Below are 21994 nucleotides of genomic sequence, written 5' to 3' on the forward strand. Positions count from 1 at the left end.
TTACATACGTGGCAGCCATGCATCGATGGAAACGGGCAGAGCGGGATAAATTGAATGCACAGCTTAGGAAGATTACAAAACGGGTTCTCAGGTTACCCGTATACACTTGTACAGAGCGCTTAACGCAGTTTGGCATTCATCATACTCTCGAAGAGACTGCAGAGGCCCAGGAGCGCGCACAGCTAACTCACCTCACTATAACGAAGGCAGGGACATCCATCTTGCAGCGACTCGGATATCACGCCGATAGAGTAGCGGAGTTGTTTTCTTACGTTCTTCCGTCGATTTGCGAGAACACTGCCCGTACCTAGTAAATGCACCCCGATCATAATCGCGGTAGGAGGAGGACAAGGGCGGCCAGCCTCCTTAGGCAAATACACAGTGATCAGCGACTGGTCGGCTTTGTGGATGCCGCTTCTTGTAAGGGACGTCGGGCGTTCTCCATCGTCACTGTCGATGGTCGGCAAGGAATCACCATTGCTGCCTCGGTTCGGACGAGGGACTCCGAAATAGCTGAACAAATGGCTATTGCACTAACCCTGCTGGATAGCTCACAGGACGTCATCTATAGTGATTCAAGATCTGCAGTCAGATAATTTGAAAAAGGCTCCACTTCCAAACAGGCCCTCAGACTTCTTGTGGGCAAGGCAATAACGCACCATTTCATTTATTGGTTTCCTGCACATCAGGTTCAGATAAAGGGTGCCCCTCCCAACCTCAACGAGTAGGCTCACGGGGCTGCGCGTGAACTTGCCCACCACGCTACCCTAGACCAATCGGAAGCCGACTCCCCAGAGAACAGGGACACGCCCTGCACCTACAACGAGATTACTAAACAGCACTATCTAAGCCGTAGAACCTACTTTGTTCCTCATCCGCAGCTCGATAGAGGTCAAGGATTAACGCTCCGTGTACTACAAACAAATAGGTATCCAAATCCGTCGCTCTTACATAAAATCTATCCGGATACTTACACCAATGCTATCTGCCACGATTGTGGAGAAACAGCCACGTTAGACCACATGGTCTGGTGGTGTGCCCGGTCACGCTCTATCATCGATAACAGCTCGGCCAGATATGAAGCGGCTCTCCGCAGCCCATTCTGGCTGACCAGCTCTGGGCTGTCCAGCAGGCCCAGATGCAGCCGAGAGGCTCGGCCTTCCGGTTCCCACGTGGGAGCGGCCCGCTTCGTGAAGACTGACGATCTGCAGGACTTGATTAATGTTTTGCCATACCATACCACACGAGAAACCGAAGGCGACCAGGCGAAGAATAATACAGTCTATGCAGAACGTGTGGTACTTTTAAAGAACTTTCGTAAGAAAATTAAAACAAAAATATATGCTAATCTCGCACTATCCTAGAGCGCAGTCGAACCCAGTGGGCGAATTATTTCTACAGTACTTACAACGAGTGCTACGCTGTGTATCTGCGAAACAATATTGTAGGTACCTCCCAGGGGCGACGCCTGTAATTTATATTTCAATTTTCATTCCATTTCAATTTTCAAATTTCCATTCATCTTTGTTTTCTGCAGTCAGCGCATACTGCCGCTGTTCTATCAGCGATAGATGTCCGGTGCCTTTTCGCTTCTTTGACGAATAATTATTTTCTATTTTACCCCCCCTCCTCACTGCCAAGCTGCGTCCCCCTCCCTCCGACCGCTGCACGCGGGTTCCCCCTCGCCCTCAGCTCTAGTGACGTCACTGAACGACAGCTCAAATCCTGCATGAGCGCTGCTATACAACCTAGTTCACTTCACTCCGAAATCATAGCAGATGACGTTTTTAAAAGAACCATGACTGCCCACACTACGCGTTGCTTTATCAGCAATTTACCGCTTTCTTGCCTTAATTTTAGGTAGAAAATAACACAGGAGAGCATTCGCGGTGCCTTTGGCTCCGAAGCACGGGTGTGGGCGAGTGCAATGGTGGGCAAAGCCACTAGCTGCACTATTAACAGTTCTCGTTTGCGCTCGAGAGGTTTCACAGGGCTGATAACTCGTAAGAAAATACACACTTCAGCTACTACTTCATTCTAGTGGGCATTTTCCGCATGGTAAATGAGTTGTATCCACAGGCGGAAAGTTTTCATTTTACCGGGGCGGGGGGGGGGGGGGGGGGGGGGGGGGGGAAGGAGGGGCTATATATATATATATTCGAGGTCACACGGAAGAAACTTTGTGGGACCTCGAAGAATTGATCATTGAAGTGACGGTCTTACATGAGAACTTAGAAGACCTCATAGTAGGAAACAGTTCAATTTCACAGCCTGAGGCCTCTTCCACCACCAAGAATCTGGCGTCTCTCGGTGGTACAAATTTCCTTCTTGTAATTGTCGTTAATTTCGCTGTCACTAATACTGCTTCACCTCTCTCTGTCTTTTTTTTTCTGTGAGTCCGAGTATCAAATCAAATCAAATCAAATCAATCAAATCTTTATTTCCAACGACAGTCGGGGGTCCCTTAGGCGAAAAGCGGTAGTAACACCACTTGAAAATACCTAAAGGCCCACGTACATGACAACGGTATTACGATTCATACGTTCAAAAAGAAATTTGCAGAAATCAAGTAAAAATGCAGTTAAAAAAATTAAGAAGAGCTTGTGCAAATAGAACAACGGAACAATAGAACAAATAAAGTCAATATATAAGTACACTCCAGAACAGTTGTACATTATAGTTGAAATTTTCAATGTTCACGTGAACACACATAATAAAATGTCGAGCGCTCCTGAGCATGACTGCAGTTGATTCTGATTTCGAGTGAATCCGGCTTGGCCTCATTTCGGTTACTGTGTGAATTATACAGGGTGCACCAACTATCACGCACCAACACTTAAAAAAGAACAGTTGCGTTAGTCGAAGAAAACCTAGTGTGTATTTTTCCAGTAAAGTGGAGTAGCCGCCAGTAATTCTTTCGTTCCTGAACTTTAGTTCGGCAATTACAATTATTATCTAATTCGAGAAGTACTGTCCTAATTATCAAAGTGTCAATGAAACATTTATAGGCACCCCCCGGCACCACCAATTGACATCCAACTGCTGTGTTTTCAGCGACGTACTAATTCCGTACAATTTTTCGTCGACTGGCAAACAAACCTCTCGAAATATGGAAAACACCCCGTGACTGCGCTCCAACCCGCATACTAAAGCCGCGCCTTTAAATAAGTTGAATGAAAGCAACTGCATCTCCTGTCGCAAACCAGGAGAGACAGCGCATCACCTTCATAATGGTACGGAAGGAGCACCAACAGCAGGTTTCGCGGCATTGCAGCTATTCCTTCATCTCTACGTCACACTTATTATCCGTCTCTCAAGGCCGACTGATCACATCGATAACAAAAGCCCCTTGATAACGCGGCCGAAGCGCCGCTCTCACCAAGCACGTAATGCGAAAAGCAATGTAATAGGTTAGAATGTTGCAAAATCCCGGCTTTGCTCGCACTGCATCGAAGGAGTGGGCGCGCAGCTATATTCCGCGCCAGTAACTTGCTTCGGACCAAGGCCAAATTAAATTGATCGTTTTATTTTTGATGAGAGTGTATACGCACTGCAAAAATAGCTCCATTGCATAAAATAAAAGCGAAATAAACAGAACGGGAAGCGACCCAGGTGTTGTGAAAAGGCAAAACCGATACGTGCAAGAAAGTAAATAACCACTTCTGAATTAGCCCAATTTGCAAATCTTCACAAAAAAAACGATACACCGCATTTTAGTGTGCTGTTATTATCTATGAATTCGTAAGCGCCGTTGGACACCAGCGGCTGCCTAGAGGACGTGTTCGAATAGGTCTCCTTCTGCAGCTACGCCATGCTGAGTCCGCTTTATGACATCTTGAGTGGCTTTCTTGATGACTGCTGCTCCAATTCTATGCGGAGGTTCGTTATCCTTGTTTTGAGCTACTCTGACGTATGTGTCAATCATGTAAGCACGATCTTTCACATAACCCCAAAGAAAGAAATCGAATGGAGAGAGGTCAGGTAACCCAGCCGGCCAATTTACAGGTCCGTGCCTTCCAATCTATTGCGCATGAAAAGACGCATTCAGCCAGTTTCGTGCACGGCTGCAGTAGTGTGCTGGTGCTCCATCTTGCTCATACTACAGAAGTGGAAAACGTGACAGCATACCACCACTCCTTCAAGGATTTCGTCCACGTAACGCTATTCAGTCAGTGTGTGTTCCAAGAAAATGGGACAGATTATAGCACCGGCGTAAATTCCGCACCACATATTGAACGACCACTGGTTATGTTGACGTTTGCGCTTTGCGCATTATGCATCGTAGTAATCACTCCAATGCAATTATGGGCATTATGCAAATTTACCCGGGTGTTTCTGTTAAAATTGGCTTCATCTGTGCACACAATGTTACTAAAAACGTCCGGTGACTCATCGGCTTTGTGAGGACCCAATACGAGAAATCTCGACGATTCTACAGGTCCCTATCTTCCAAGCATTGGTGCTGGTTAAGGTGGTACGGGTGAAAGGCCGTGGTTTAGAATCCTCCGAACAAATGACTTGGAAATTGGTACCTGGGTTGCCACGTCCCGCATGCTAGCATGATGGTTTGAGGCCATAAATGCTGCAACGTCCGTGCTTCGGCTAGGACTCAAAGATGGAGCCCTACGCCGCTGTTTCTTGAAGCTGGCAGTTTGTCTCAGATTTTCATAATTTCTGATAATAGCCGACGCGTTTGGTCTACCACCGCACTTCCATGACTGATATCTATTTGCGGCCTTCCTCTTGTTGTCATTTGCAGCTCCCAAGGCAAGGATCATTTTTACCTTCTGCTCATTAGAGAAAGACATGGCGACTGGGAAGAAACAAAACGCAGCTCTAAACATTTGCAATGACGTTGTCAATTCGCTTTTGTGGTGATAGGTAGTGTTGGAAAAAGAGAACGACCCTTGCGCTTTATCTACGCTAAGAAGATATAGATATAGATAGAGATATAGATACCACAGCTTGTTTTCAACCAACACCAAACGCGACGCGTTACTTTGGCCGAGGCGTGGCAGATAAAGTATAGTGCGATCAGAATGTTCGACAGCGAAGCTGCATATGGCTAACCGATTCGTACGTTTGTCGCATGTACGCCGAAAACTCCTCCGCCACAACCCAATGCAAATGCACGCAAAAAAAAAGCGAGAGAGAGGCGTGCGATTGGCTGCGCCAGTAGTGGCGTCATTGCTCTCATTCACAGCAGAGCGGGCGCGCAGCAGTTTTTCTCCGGCTAAGAAATGGGTAGGTCACGCGTTATACGGTCTCCTGAAGAGCAGGCAGCTTTCCATCAGCAACACCGCGAGCAGAACCGGGAAAGACCTCGTCTACGCCATCCGGATGCTGCAGCCCGGGCGCAAGCACAGGCTCGTGCAGCCAAGCGCAGACAGCAACTGCGTACCGAGGATCCGGCAGCCTACTAAGCCGTCGTTTAATGAACCATCAGGATTAGCCCAGTGATAAACACCGGGGCCGCAAGTTTCAGCTACGCTGATTAACAATCTGTACGGAGTACAGATGGTTAATCACCTCTCCGGACAGGCCACCATTGGAATATGACCCTGGCGATGTTTAACGCTAGAACGTTATCTATTGAGGCGAGCCTAGATGTGCTACTGGAGAAATTACAGGGCAGTAAACGGGATATAATAGGGCTCAGTGAAGTTAGGAGGCCAAAAGAAGCATATACAGTGCTAAAAAGCGGGTACGTCCTGTGCTACCGGGGCTTAGCAGAGAGACGAGAACTAGGAGTCGGATTCCTGATTAATAAGAATAGAGCTGGTAACATACAGGAATTCTATAGCATTAACGAGACGGTGGCAGGTCTTGTTGTGAAACTTAATAAGAGGTACAAATTGAAGGTTGTACAGGTTTACGCCCCTACATCCAGTCATGATGACCAGGAAGTCGAAAGCTTCTATGAAGACGTGGAATCGGCGATGGATAAAGTCAAAACAATATACACTATACCGATGGGCGACTTCAATTCCAAGGTAGGCAAGAAGCAGGCTGGAGACAAGGCAGTGGGGGGAAAATGGCATAGGCACTAGGAATAGCAGGGGAGAGTTATTAGTACAGTTTGCGGAGCAGAATAATATGCGGATAATGAATACCTTCTTCCGCAAGCGGAATAGCCGAAAGTGGACGTCGAGGAGCCCGAACGGTGAAACTAGAAATGAAATAGACTTCATACTCTACGCTATCCCTGGCATCATACAAGATGTGGACGTGCTCAGCAAGGTGGCTGCAGTGACCATAGGATGGTAAGAACTCCAATTATTCTAGAGATGAGGAGGGAACGGAAGAAACTGGTACATAAGAAGCCGATAAATGAGCTAGCGGTAAGAGGGAAAATAGAGGAATTCCAGATCCAGCTACAGAACAGGTATTCGGCTTTAACTCAGGAAGAGGACCTTTGTGTTGAAGCAATGAATGACAATCTTGTGGGCATCATTAGGGGGTGTGCTATAGAAGTCGGTGGTAACTCCGTTAGACAGGATACCAGTAAGCTATCGCAGGAGACGAAACATCTGATCAAGAAACGCCAATGTATGAAAGCCTCTAACCCTACAGCTAGAATAGAACTGGCAGAACTTTCGAAGTTAATCAACAAGCGTAAGACAGCTGACATAAGGAAGTATAATATGGATAGAATTGAACATGCTCTCAGGAACGGAGGAAGCCTAAAAGCAGTGAAGAAGGAACTAGGAATTGGCAAGAATCACATGTATGCGTTAAGAGACAAAGCCGGCAATATCATTACTCTAATATGGCTGAGATCGTTCAAGTGATTGAGCAGTTCTACAGAGATTTATACAGTACCAGTTGCACCCATGACGATAATGGAAGGGAGAATAGTCCAGAGAAATTTGAAATCCCACAAGTAATGCCGGAAGAAGTAAAGAAAGCCTTGAGAGCTATGAAAAGGGGGAAGGCAGCTGGGAAGGATCAGGTAAGAGCAGATTTGTTGAAAGATGGTGGGCAGATTGTTCTAGAGAACCTGGTCACCCTGTATACGCAATGCGTCATGACTTCGAGCATACCGGAATCTTGGAAAAACGCTAACATATTCCTAATCTATAAGAAAGGGGACGCCAAAGACTTGAAAAATTATGGACCGATCAGCTTACTGTCCGTTGCCAACAGAGTATTTACTAAGGTAATTGCAAATAGAATCAGGAACACCTTAGACTTCCGTCAAACAAAGAACCAGGCAGGATTCCGTAAAGGCTACTCAACAATAGACCATATTCACACTATCAATCAGGTGATAGAAAAATGTGCGGATCATAACCAACCTTTATATATAGCTTTCATTAATTACGAGAAAGCGTTTGATTCAATCGAAACCTCAGCAGTCATGGAGGCATTGCGGAATCAGGGTGTAGACGAGCCGTTTGTAAAAATACTGAAATATATTTCTAGCGGCTCCACAGCCACCGTAGTCCTCCATAAAGAAAGCAACAAAATCCCAATAAAGAAAGGCGTCAGGCAGGGAGGTACGATCTCTTTAATGCTATTCACAGCGTGTTTACACGAGGTATTCGGAGGCCTGGATTGGGAAGAATTGGGGATAAGAGTTAATGGAGAATACCTTAGTAAACTGCGATTCGCTGATCATGTTGCCTTGCTTAGTAACTCCGGGGACCAACTGCAATGCATGCTCACTGACCTGGAGAGGCAAAGCCAAAGGGTGGGTCGAAAACTTAATCTGCAGAAAACTAATGTTTAGCAGTCTCGGAAGAGAACAGCAGTTTACGATAGGTAGCGAGGCACTGGAAGTGGTAAGGGGATACATCTACTATGGGCAGGTAGTGACTGCGGATCCGGATCATGAGACTGAAATAATCAGAAGAATAAGAATGGGCTGGGGAGCGTTTGGCAGGCATTCTCAGATCATGAACAGCAGGTTGTCATTATTCCTCAAGAGAAAGTTTATAACAGCTGTGTCGTACCAATACTCACGTACGGGGCAGAAACTTGGAGGCTTACGAAAAGGGTTCTACCCAAATTGAGGACGACGCAACGAGCAATGGAAAGAAGAATGATAGGTGTAGCCTTAAGGGATAAGAAAAGAGCAGATTGGGTGAGAGGACAAACGCGAGTTAATGATATCTTAGTTGAAATCAAGAAAAAAAATGGGGCATGGGCAGGACACGTAATGAGGAGGGAACATAACCGATGGTCATTAAGAGTTACGGAATGGATTCCAAGGGAAGGGAAGCGTAGCAGAGGGCGGCAGAAAGTTAGGCGGGCGGATGAGATGAAGGAGTTTGCAGGGACAACATGGCCACAATTAGTACATGACCGGGGTAGTTGGAGAAGTATGGGAGAGGCCTTTGCCCTGCAGTGGGCGTAACCAGGCTGGTGATGATGATAATGATGATGACGGAGTGTTTGGGCGGTGATTTTTGTTTTATTGTCTTCATTTTGTTCTGGCTAACTGAGAAGAAGCCTGTTCGAGTGTTATGCTTTATAATGTGGGTGGGAGCGCATCCACGTGGTATTCGTCATATTTTGCAGGGTTTATGAGTCGGAAGAAATCAGCACCCAATTAGTACGTCGCTGAATATGTCCCTTGGCTGTGCCTGAAAATGCCTCACTGACTCTTTGATAATTATGATAGTACGTCTCAGTTAGCTAATTAATTACAATTACCTAATGAAATCTCAGTAACGAAAAAATTACTGGCAGCTACTCCACTGAAAACAAGACGCATTAGGTTTTTTTCGACTAACGCATTCCTTTTTTTAATCTTCGTGCGTGATAGTGAATTGGGACACCGTGCATACATTTATGACCGTTGACGTAATAGTTCTTCAGAAACCCGCAAAGTGGAGATGAGTAAATAATAAAGGGAAAATCCTACATCCACCCATGCGCAGCTAAGTGCTACAAAGGGAACCCATACGGTTTCCTCGAAAGGAAAGCTTCGCAGTTGAAAAATTCGTCCTTGTCCAGGACTCGAACCCGGGACCACCGCATTTCCGGGACAGCTGCTCTTCGATCTGCGCTAACTAGGCGGCTAGCAAATGGCAGGTGAAATCGAATGGTAGCACTTATACACGCTTGGGTGGATGACTAGTTTTTCCTTTATGAATTACTCCTCTCCACTTTGCGGTTTCCCGCAGAAATATTGCGTCAAACTCTTGCCTTTGCTTCTGATTTGTCGATAAATTCGACTTCGCTTGCCATTTGCAAGCCGCCTGGTTAGTTAAGGTGGTAGAGCGGCTGCCCCGGAAAGGCGGTGGTCCCGGGTTCGAGTCCCGGGCCAGGACGAATCTCTTCTCAACTGCGAAGCTTTCCTTTCGAAGAAACCGTATGGGATGGCTTTGTAGCACTTAGCTACGTTTGGGTGGGTGTCCGACTTCCCCTTTATTAACATTTATGACCTCTGAATGCAACTGACGATCCTCCATACCTAATAAATGTTGTAAATTATTAGAAGTGTTTTAATGAGTCGTTAGCTTTGCTTACTGGAAAGAGAAGCAATACACATATCATGCAAGTGCATTTCATACGCCTTTGATAAAAGACTCTGCCTAAAGGGTTACTAAAGTCTACAGGTCTTTTTTTTCAGTGTCAAAAAAGCACGGAAGGCAATTTGAAGCGAGGTGGCATAAAGCAACATATTCATTCCATAGACATAAGCTATCCACACCTTTAGAAATAATTGTTAATTGGCTGCCTCCTTCCCTTTCAATACATTATAAGCATTGTCCTGCGTATATGTTCAAATATATTGTATATGTGCATAATGTTAAGAATGGAAATTTAAAACAATGTTGAAGTGATAATTCGCGGGCGCTAGTTGGAATCGGTTGGCACAGGACAGCGTTAATTGGAGACCGCGTGGAGAAGCCTTCGTCCTGCAGTGGACATAAAATATCATTATGATGATGATGATGATGTGAGAAAATACGGATGTGGCAGCCGCCGCTGATACTTGTAATGCGCTCGTTCTGCTATTGCCAAAATTTGCAGAAATAAAGCAAAGTATGAATTAAAATTCATGCACACCGCTCCAACAATGATGCAGTAAGTTATTATCCACAATAAAATTTTAAGAGAAAAGGTGGAGGCAAGTCAAGAGAAACCTCAAATGATGTGGGTGACAAAGCTTTCGCAATGACACGTTAGGTGGGGGGCGAGCTGGGCTTCGGCATCGCCGGGGGAGGCTCAGCCCCCACCCCCGCCCCCACCGGAAAAATCCGGAGGGGCCTATGGCTATATCTATACACTGTAAAAATGTTTACATCCCTCGGGATCTTCTATTGTCTCACTTGCAACACCCTTACTGTTAGGGCCTCACAAAAATGTATAGAAGTCAATAACGGAGCTCTAGACGTGCGATTACAGACGACGTAGTTAAAAACTATGTAAACATGCATACCGCCTTGGGCGCACAGAAATATCCAACACGAGAACTATAGATATAGACAAGAGATATGTCGGATATTTCTGTGCCCTCAAAGCTTTCAGAAATCTTTGTTTTTTTCAACTACGTCTTTTGTCATCGCACGTTTAGTTAGAGCTCCGTTGTCGCCCTCTGTGAATTTTTGTAAGCCCCTAACGGTAAGGGTGTTACCAGTCCGACAAGGAAACACCATTAAGAGTGTAAAGATTTTGAAAGTGTAGGGTTTGCGGTGACGCCCACGCACTGTTAGCAATGTAAGAAGGGCCCACGCGATAAGAGTGCGGGCTTCTGTGCGTGTATTTCGGAGGCCATAGCAGGCAATACTGCAGAAAGCTAGGGCGACGTTGTGCGCATTGCTACGAAGCAATCCTTGAGAAGATAGCGCACCTGTCCGCTGCTAAAAGTGTTCTGTTGCCGTAGGTTAAAATTTAAATAAATGCCATGGTTTTACTGCACCGAAACCACGATCTGATTATGAAGTACCCAGAAGTGGGCAACTGCGAATTAGTTTTGATCCCCTTAGGTGCTTTAATGTGAGTTGAAGTCTAAGTACACGAGCGTTTTTTTTTCTTTCTCTCTTTTTGCATTTTCAGCCCATCAAATCGAACCCATGACCTTCAGCTCAGCAGCGCGCCACGCTAGTGGTGTTCCCTTGCCCATGAAACAAAAGCTCAAAGCATCCTACTGGACATTATACTTGTCTTTGATCTTGATTTCAAACATCGCTTACAGCGCATACAAGAACAAGGGACCAAAAGAACAACGAAGACAACCGCTGTAGTTGGTATTCCATTGTTTCAAACATCACTTAAAGCGCATACAAGGACAACGGACCAAAAGAACCACGAAGACAATGGCGCGGTACCCAAACCTTGCTTTAACCTTGAGGAGCTTGTTTCCGTCCCAACTCGTGTACAGGGAACGTCATCCTCAATCTTAGACCTTGTCTATGTCAGTAACAGTCTTCCTGTAAATGAGTCGTGAGTGGACATACTTGATAGATTATCCGACCACAAAATGGTCTTATGTCCATTGCAATTCACTAACCCACCTTCATTACGCGGCGAATTAAAGCAAATACCCGCCTTTAACAAAGCCAATGATGATGCTATAGTGGCGTACCTTGCGCAGAGTACCGTGAATTTCATGTTTTTTGTACCGATGATTGTATGCGAAATTTTTCCCCAACTGTGTACAAATCAACTTAGAAACGCAATCCGTTGATCACGCGTGAAATAACTCATACTAACCGTAAAATCAAGAGGGCACGGAAAACTAGGAAGCAACGGAATGTTTGAGGCTACCCTTCTGAAGTAAATCCCATTACTAGACTACTTAAGGAACAAGTGCGTAATGCTAAAGAGAAGTTCTCTGACTCTGCATTGCATGAGTCTGTTAAGAAAGCGCTTCACAAATTCTGGCAGTATATGAATGCAAGGCTGACTAATCCAGCTTCACCAGATGCGCTAGACCAGGTTCATGATTTTAACTGCTATTTTCGTTCGGTTTTGACAACTGACAGTGGTATTGCGAAAATGAATCCTTCCTTTTACAATCAGTATTATCGATTGCTAGGCATCGGAGGCACGTATCCTTTCACTCCTATTAGGCATCAATGAAAAGAAAAGCAGCGTTCTAGACGCTTTCCCAACAGATTTTTGAAACGGTACGCGGAGCCCGTCAGCAAATGTCTTTATCTCATATATTCCAAATCTTTGAAGGACGGTTGCCTTCCTGCTGAGTGGAAAATTGTTAAAATTACTCCCGTAATCAGATTAGCTAATGCAGCGTCTCCTTCTAATTACCGGCCTATTTCTATCATTTGCACTTGTAGCAAAATTATCGAACATATTTTAGTAAATTTCTTAATAAGTTTTACTGAGCCGAACAATATCCTCCGCAAGACTCAGCATGGCTTTACATAAGGATTATCCACTGTTACACAGCTTGCCGAAAAACTGCATGACCTGGCCCTCGGCATAAATGAGCGCATTAAAACTGACGTAATTTTTCTCGATTTTTCGAAGGCTTTCGACCGCGTCTCGCACACTGAACTACTCCTTAAACTTAATTGCATATTAGGTGATGGCCCAATTTACCAAGGGAATAATAATTACTGAACTGACCGCTACCAATTTGTACAGTACGGCTCTTCCTACCTTGCTCCAATGCTATCAGGCAGTCCCCAGGTATTAGTTCTCGTTTTGTTCCTAATCTTTATAAATGGCATAACTAACTATGCTGACGTGAAACTCAGGCTCTTTGCTGATGACTGCATGCTCTATAATGAAGTGCGACACCGCCATGACCAGGTGAAATTAAATTATGCCTTAAATAAAATAGCTCAGTGGTGTGCAGATTGGCACATGACAATAAATATTGGCAAGACCGTATTCATGTCCATTACAAATAAAGCGTCTAAGCTTGATTTTCCATACCATTTTAACGATGTGCTACTTCGAAATGTAAACCATTATAAATACCTAGGTCTCATAATATCGTCTGATCTCAGCTGGACAGAGCACGTGTGTCAAGTGTCAAATAAAGCATTAAACAAACTATTCGTCATTAAACGGGCCTTGTCATATTCTACACATGAAACAAAGCTTCTTGCATACGTCACTTTTGTCCGCCCAGTCTTAGAATATGCCAATACTATGTGGTTCTCTCACACTGCGAACGATATCTCAATTTTGGAAAGGGTGCAGCGGAAAGCGGTGCGTTTTATCTTTAACACAGATGGACGCCTGACACGCCTACTGCTGTGTTACGGGGTGCTGGTCTAGCTACCTTTGAAAGTCGCGCAAAGCGTTTTCGGCTCAAGTTTATATACCAACTATTACATAGATCATTCCGTATAAACCCTCACTCTTACTTGAAATTTCGTGATACTAAACCGACTAGAAGAAGGCATGCATGTGAACTTGTAAAATATCCATTTATTAATCATACTTTTCGCTATTCTTTCTTCCCACGCTCAATTCGTGAATGGAACACACTGAATGCAGTTGCTGCACAGCAGCCAAGTCTACAAAAAATTATGGAATTAATTGAGCACGCTGTATTAGCCTAAAATGAGTTATCAATATAAGTAATTAAATTGTCTTCACCATGTAACCTATCCCGCTTCAGTTTGTGATAGGAAAGTACTGGCGTACACTTTTTGCTCTTTTGCATTTTGTATCTGAATGATGCTTTCTACTCTCTAATTTTTTCGAGTTTTCCTGCTGGTTGATGTACATTGGCTAAGTTGTGTGTATTATTATGTATGAATGTACTACTCCTATTGTTGTATAGTCGCCCAATCATTATGTCTTCTTTTTCTATAGAATGTTTTAGTACCGTTCATTGATGAGTTGTGACATGTTGCGCACCCCTGTAATAATCCGCACGGGGGATTGACATTATTCTTTAAGTAAAAATAAAATAAAAAATAATCTACTAAGCAACCACAGCGGGTGACGTAAATATGATTTTATAGACCTTGAGAAATTGCTCAAGTGTTCTGGTTCTTGTTTCCACATATCTACACGCTATTGGACACTTCGTCTATAGGATAAATGTCCAAGTAAGAAATTCAGCGTACACCAGCATCCAAGTACGATCGTTCGAGAACCACTTTGCCCTATCCACAAATCGCTCTGGCTTGCTGCAACTACAGCTGCCTCCATACAAGGTTGCATATTCTTCGGTTTCTCAAATGATGCCGTCACGTTGCGAGCGAATCCGCAATAGCCGCGTGCTTTCCTTTCGTCTGCAACATTATTCGTCTTGTGGGGCTGCGAGCAAGCACTGGACACCGCCGCTAGAACCGCGCAGCGTGCGACTTCGCAGATGCCCAAGCATCTAGGCATGCAGTGCACCGTTGAGCTAAGCAAGCACGCATTCAAGTCCCTTCAAGTGAGCGCGCGCTCCTCCATTTTGATTGCGGTAGCCCCTTCAAACCGAGCTCGCCATTCCAGTGCCAGTCTCTTCGGAGACGCGTATAGAACCGATGAAGGCGCAACGCGGGCGTCAACGGCGTTCCGGCACGCAAATTCATTCGTCCTGGGAACGGTGCGCGGCGCGACTTTCTCCCGCTACATGCGTGCATGCGTTCACTTCCGCACTCGGCGATCGCCCCCCACAGAGTCCTCCCGAAACGGGCCCGCAATAGCCGCGCGCACCACTCGACGAAACCGAGATCGGGCACGCAACCACGTTCCGCCAAGCGGTGTGCTCCACTCAAGGTTAGGGATCGACGACCTCGCCGGGATTACAGTGACAGCGTGCAAAACGCAATGCCTGCCCCGGTGAGAGGGCACTTTTTTTTTTCGCTGTTGCGTTTAGTTTCTTTCTTGCATACCGCGCTCGGGCACTTTATCACTGGACATATACTTAGGGCAGGAACCCATAGTGGGTTGGTCAAGTTTCCTTCCTTTTCGCGCCTTCTACAAAAACTTGCCTTTTTGTCAAAAATACCGAATGATATAGAAAAGTATCTTTTACGGTTACATTTAAAATATGCCTTTCAGAGCGCAGCTCCTAGGCGCCTGTTCCTACGGCGAGCGTCGGCGTTATCCTTTGTAACCGAGCGAACGAATACAGCGAAGTATGAAGGTGAGCGCTGTTGAGAATTGGTAGCGACCGTCGCGCGTTTCGTGCAACCGTGGTTGGGGGCCCGGCGACGCACCAAGAGGGAGCCGGCGAACGGACGAGGGGGCACCCCGCTGGGCTGGTGTCCCGACCGGCGCCTCGACCCGCAACCTGATCCGTGCCCCGTGTTTTCGGCGGACCGCCCGCTGGGCGCGAATGGCCGGCGCTTCCGAGAAGGACGAAGGCGTCGGTGCGGCCAACCGACAACTCGTATTTTGTATTTTCTTTTCTCTTCCCTTTCTAGTCACTGCGATGTCTTTTGTAAAATAAACGTTCAGTCTTGAAGCGAACCCTGACGAGTGAGAATCGTTCCTTCGAGGCTCCTGCTTGCGCGGCCGCTGTATACGCCGCCGCCCGAAAGAGTCTCACGCAGCAGTTTTGTAGTCGCATTCGCGAAGTGACCTCCACAGAGCGTTGGTCGTAGCCCTTTAATTATTCCACATTTTCTGGTGCCGAAACCCGGGAGTGCTACATCTGGAGTAACTTCGCCTGCATCATGGAGCGACTACAAAGGAAGCAAGCGGCCCTGCGACAAGCCATCGACACTACCATCGCAGCGGCCAGCACCTTACTTCAAGCGACAGAAGCATCAACCGGTGAGCTTGAAGAACATTTGGACATCCTTCTTGAGCAACCTGAAGAGCTTAAAGCAGTCAACGACGCTATAGAAAAGAAAGTGGACCTACAGGAGCTCGACAGCGTATTAACAGAGTGCGCTGCGTACAGCTTGAGAATTTGCACCTTGAAAACAAGCATAAAAAGGGCACTGAGAGGTGGAGCCGCGAGCGAAACGAGGTCAATTACACCATCAGAAACAGGAAATAACTCTGACCACGTCGCACAGTCAGGTTCCGTCCAGCATGCAGTTACGACGACTCTTCAGCTACCGTCGACAACGACAAGACTTCCGAAGCTAGAGATCGCCAAATTCGACGGAAACCTGCGCTCATGGCACAGATTCTGGAATCAGTTCGAGCCTACCATCCACAAGAATCCAGCTTTACATCCAATTGACAAGTTTCAGTACTTGACGAGCTATCTCACCGGCAAAGCAGCAGCCGCTATCGACGGACTACCACTCAGTGACCGAAATTATGAAATTGCAGTGAAGACATTGGTCGAAAGATTCGGAAAGGACGACATTATCATTGAAGAACACATGTCGAGGTTGCTCAACATCCGACCTGTCCATAACATCCTCGACACCGAGAGGCTGCGGACCCTTTATGATGAGATCCAGACGGGGGTTCGGAGCCTCGAGGCATTAGGTGTGGCATCGAACACTTATGGAGTACTTTTATTGACAGTCCTACGGAAGAACATCCCGAATGAGCTTTGCCACGGTTACTGCAGACAAAAGACAACATCTGCAGTCATGCCAGGAGATGACCTTCAGAATTTCCTCAGTTTCCTCAAGACCGAAGTAGAAAGTCGAGAGAGGGCCGAATGTGGGACACGTCAACAGCTGAGCACCGAAAGGCTGAGTCGCCCGATCCGCAAGGATATTCCTGAAAAGAAGGCGTCCGCGTCGGTTTTAAGTGCCGTCATGGAAGCTGAAACACAGTGCAAATTTTGCGAAGCGAGCTGCCACTTAACCGCCGAATGTGAAGTTGATTTGACTGCGGATCAGAAGAGGACAATTGTGCAGCGGGAAAGACTCTGCTTTAGGTGCGCCAAGGCAGGTCATCGAGCATACGAATGCCGCACCGCAAGATGGCTTAAATGTAAGAGATGTTCCGGCCGGCACGTTGCAGCCCTGTGTAAGCTGAATCGACCACCAGCAACAGGAAAGTCGGAAGAGAAGACTGTACTCACTGAGACAATCGTACAGTCTTCGCTGCTAGTCGAAGGCACCAAAAAGAGAACCCGTGTCCTTCTGCAGACGGCTCAAGCGTGGGGTCAGGGTGGGGAGAAGCGAGCGATGGTCAGGCTGATGATTGACGGCGGAAGTCAGCGTACCTTTGTCAAGAAAGAGGTTTCACAGAAGATGCAACTGCGTGTGATGGGAGAGGAGATCCTGAAAATAATGACATTTGGAAACGACAAGCCGTCTTCAGGAATGAAGTGCCGCCGAGTGGAGTTATGGCTGTGCAGTCGACACAGCGGAAAAAAGATCCGCGTTGAAGCGCTTGAGATCCCACAAATCTGCTGCGACATCGTGCCAGCACCTGAAGCTTCCACCGTCAACTACCTCGAAGAGCAAGGCCTCGAACTCGCCGACAGTACGCAAGATGGAGCAGAGATAGGGCTGCTGCTGGGATCCGATTACTACTGGGAGGTCACAACCGGTGGTGTCAGGCGACTGGACAGCGGTCTCGTAGCCGTGGAGACCATTTTTGGCTGGACCCTGCAGGGGGCAACACACACCACAGAATCAACAGCAACGTACGTGTCCACTGTGGGAGTGTTGCGCGTGGCTGTCATCGGCAAGGAAGACCAAGACGACACTGCTGCTCAACTTAAATCGTTTTGGCAGCTCGAGCACATTGGCATTATCGACGAAGGAGAGGCCGACGTGGAAGACAACCAAGTTTTGCGGGAATTTCGGTAGAACGTCTCCAGGAACAACTGCCGATATCAAGCATCTCTTCCCTGGAAAGAGAATGCTGGCGATTTGGCAGACAACAAAGCCACGGCTTTCAGTAGGCTCAGGTCGTTGACGACAAAATTGATGGGCAACAATGACCTTATGCGCGATTACGACCAGGCGGTTCGGAACTACGTGCTTGCTGGACACGCAGAAGAGGTTATCGGACTGGGTGAGTCCCCAAGAGGGCCCGTTTATTGCATGCCTCACCGCGGCGTGGCCCGTCCATGCAGTCAGACCACAAGATTAAGGGTCGTCTTCGATGCGTCAACTAAAGCGCCGGGAAAACTGTCTCTAAATGACGTCCTGTTCGCCGGACCTAATCTGAACCCAAATCTGTCGGATATTTTAACTCGATTTCGAGTACACAATGTGGCGAACATGTCCGACATCGAGAAGGCATTCTTGCAGATTGAGCTTAAAAAGGATGACCGGGACGCCCTTCGTTTCCTCTGGTATGAAAGTACTCCAAAACAGGGACGAGCGCTCCCTCCAATCAGAGAGTAGAGTACCGGATGACGAGGGTCCCGTTCGGCGCAACATCCAGTCCGTTCCTTCTCGCCGCGACACTAAAGCACCATCTAGAGTACACAAAGGATACTTTTCCGGAGACAACAAGCGTGCTAAACAACGACGTGTATGTGGATGACTTGGTCACAGGTGCCGATACTCTAGAGGACGCTATGCGCATATGCAAAGAGGCGCAACATATTCTTCAGATGGCAGGCATGAATTAGAGAAAATGGAAGTCCAATGACCCAAACCTTGCAGCATAATGGTCAGAAGAGTCAGGAGACGAACACGGAATTTCAGCACATATCGTAACTAAGATCCTTGGCGTTGAGTGGAGACCGACTACCGATGAATTCACGTTTGAAATGAGTTCCCTGATTGACTTTCTAAAACAGCGTCAGGACACAAAAAGATTCCTTCTACAAGCGACGGCTCGCATATTTGACCCATTTGGATTCCTTGCGCCCATCACTATCACGACTAAGATTACGTTTCAGAGCTGTTGTAATCGCACCGCTGGCGCGAGTTGTTGGGAACTCGGCGCTGACGCCCGTTGTTGCACCTGGGTCGCAAGCCCCAAGGGTAGCGTTGGCCTGGCGGCCTGGGGTACAACTGGAAGCATCCGAAGGTCCCGGCAAAGCATGAGTCGACTGGTAACAACAAAACAACTTGTTTATTCTAACATCGCAAAGAGTTGGCGGTCAGGTTGACCGAAGTAGAGAGACGGGAGAGCACGTTACTCAACAGAAGAAATCGGAGCCCTCCTATGGCGTCCGGGGGCAGCTGCTTTTATACTCTCGCAGTTGAGGGCAAGAAGGAACCCCTCTATAGACGAGCACGTGACGGTGCCGCTGGGGCACAATGGGATAAGTTGGCGCAGCGTCGTGTCGGCGCCACTCGGACCCCCCTTGCTTCACAGTTGTTTGGAGCTCCTCTCCCCGGCTGCCGCGCTTCGACAAGCGTGGGCACAATGGGAAGAGAAGGAGGAGCAGCCGTCGTGTCGGCGCCGCTCGGACCCCCTTGCTTCACAGTTGTTGGGAGCTCCTCTCCCCGGCTGCCGCGCTTCGACAAGCGTGGGCACCAATATGCACATACACTCACACACGCACATGAAGACACGTGGCATTGGAACATGCCTGGACGCGCTTGGCAGGGAGGCGTAGCGGCGGCGCCGAACGGGCCAAAATGTCTGCCGCTTTGAACGAAGCCGCGCCGGCTAAACCGCGCGTCGTAGGCGAAACGTAACAGACCGCCCCGCCGGGAGAAGGAGATCCCGATGGTCAGGGGACTGCATCCGCTGTCCGGAGGGATGTCGCTCGATGATGCTCATAACCGAAGTCGAGCGTCCCTCGACGTTTCTTGAGCGCAGCGCACAGAGAAGGCCTCGTTCTCTCGTTCAGGTTCGCACAGGACACTGCAAAGTGACTTCGGGAGAGTTCACATTTTTGTTCTCGTTCCCGGCAAGCGTTAGAACTACGCTGAAACTCAACCGCTCAGTCAGCAAGCACGGCACAACCCTCACTAAGCCCTGCCAGGCTCTTTCACCTTTTATACCACTGCCTAGTTCCTTACAGTAGTCTAGCAGCACTCAGAACGCGTCCACAAATTGGAAAATTGCACTAGAAAGCATATCATCACTTTGAAACACTAAACAAAAGCAATATGTTAAAAATCCTGCCTCAGGAAGAAAAACATCAGTAACAAACAATTTTGAGGCTGATTCCTACGTTAGGGGCTTCGACTTAAGCCATCGGCGTTAACGTTGAGACTCCCCTTTTTGTAACGCACCTCAAAGGAATATTGTTGCAAAGCGAGGCTCCAGCGCAGGAGGCGGCCATTTTTGGAAGAGATGGTCTGCAGCCATTGGAGAGGGCAGTGATCCGTCTCAATGATAAACCTCGAGCCGGCTAGATAGCATGACAATTTCTGAACGGCCCACACGAGACACGCACACTCTTTCTCGGTGGCGCTGTACGCCTGCTCACGACTGGTCAGCTTACGACTAGCATACAGGACGGGGTGTTCTACTTCTCCATTTTCCCGTTGGCACAGTACAACGCCCATGCCTCGCTCACTAGCATCGCACTGAACAACGAACCCTTTTGTATAGTCTGGCGATAGTAGCACAGGCTGGCTTGTTAGGGCACTCTTTAGGGCGCTAAAAGCTCTTTCCTTTGTCTCGTCCCAGACGACTGTTTGGGGCTCTGTTTTTCTTAGAGCATCCGTCAGGGGAGCCGCGATATCAGAGTACCTGGGGATGTACCTCTGATAGTAGCCGGCGACACCTAAGAACGACCGAATATCGGTCTTCGTGCGCGGTTTCGGGAAGTCTCGCACAGCGGCCACCTTTATTTCAGAGGGGCGGCGACGACCTCGACCAATCACGTGACCGAGGTAGACAACCTCGGCCTGTGCTAACTGGCACTTGGGAGCCTTGACTGTCAAGCCCGCTTCGCGCAGGCGGGTTAATACTGCCCGCAAGTGTGCCATATGCTCAGACCAGGATGCGGAGAATATCGCTACGTCGTCTAGATACGGTAAAGCGAATTCTTGCTGTCCCCGCAACACTTTATCCATGAGGCTTGAAAAACAGTATGGCGCGTTCTTCAAACCAAAACTCAACACTTTAGGACGGAATGTTCCCATTGGTGAAATGAACGCCGCATACCTACTAGCCTCTTCTGTAAGTGGAACCTGCCAATAACCCCTGACAAGATCTAGGGTGGAAATAAACTGAGCGCTACTAACTTTCTCAAGGCGCTCCTCGATGTTAGGGATCGGATAAATTTGATCCTTAGTGATGGAATTAAGCCTGCGGTAGTCGACGCAAGGACGAGGTTCCTTGCCCGGTACCTCAACTAAAATCAAAGGGGAGGTATAATCACTCTCACCTGCTTCAATAACACCGAGCTGTAGCATTTTCTTTACCTCAGCCTCCATAATATCGCTCTGGCGGGGTGACACCCGATACGCCTTGGATCGTACTGGTTCTGGGGAGGTAAGTTCTATATCATGAGTAAGTACAGAAGTCCTACCAGGCCTCTCAGAGAACAGACCTTGAAACTCTTGTAAGAGCTGGTGTAGTTCGGTTTTCTGCTCAGGCGACAGCGGTGATCCACTGACTAAGTCACTAATGACTTGACCGGTGTCTTCCCTGTTCGTCACTGAGCCTAGTCCCGGAAGCTCGACCGGAAGCTCTTCAGGAACGTTTACCATCATGCACACTACTGCTTCCCTTTGTCTATAAGGTTTGAGCAGATTACAGTGGTAAACTTGCTGTGCTTTCCGCTTTCCTGGCAGACTCACCACGTAGTTAACGTCCGACAGTTTCTGAACAATTCGTGCTGGGCCTTCCCACTGCACGTCTAGTTTGTTGTTTAGCGATGTGCGCAATATCATGACCTCATCGCCCACCTCAAAACGACGGGCCCTGGCTGTCCGATCATAATAAACCTTGGCCCTCTGCTGGGCCTTTGCCATTGCTTCACCTGACAACTCCTGTGCCCTTCTTAAGCGTTCGAGGAGCTTAAGCACGAACTCCACCACGACTGGGTCGTCGCCCCTGCCTTCCCACGATTCTCGAAGCATGCGAAGCGGAGATCGCAGCGAGCGACCGTACACCAGTTCAGCTGGCGAAAACCCCGTAGCCGCAAGCGGCGCGGTCCGTAATGCAAACATCACCCCAGGCAGACACAGCTCCCAGTCAGTTTGATGTTCAAAACACAATGCTCTCAACACGCGCTTCATGACGGAGTGGAGCTTCTCAACGGAATTCGACTATGGGTGGTACACTGAGCTGTGTAACAGCTTTACCCCACACCTTTCGAGAAAAGTTGTCGTCA

The 21994-nt window shown here is 47.7% G+C and overlaps 2 protein-coding genes across 5 annotated transcripts in view; one reads left to right on the forward strand and one right to left on the reverse strand.

The window, feature by feature from the left end:
* The window catches only part of LOC142566742 (uncharacterized), a 653003-nt gene that overhangs the window by 468455 nt on the left and 162554 nt on the right, over positions 1–21994 (reverse strand). The gene's annotated exons all lie outside the window — the stretch shown is intronic.
* LOC142566788 (uncharacterized) lies at positions 15549–17603 on the forward strand. The gene has a single exon (XM_075677675.1). The coding sequence runs from the start codon at positions 15549–15551 to the stop codon at positions 17601–17603; it is 2055 nt and encodes a 684-aa protein (XP_075533790.1).

Source organism: Dermacentor variabilis, unplaced genomic scaffold, assembly GCF_050947875.1.
Source record: "Dermacentor variabilis isolate Ectoservices unplaced genomic scaffold, ASM5094787v1 scaffold_13, whole genome shotgun sequence".
Lineage (NCBI taxonomy): Eukaryota > Metazoa > Arthropoda > Arachnida > Ixodida > Ixodidae > Dermacentor > Dermacentor variabilis.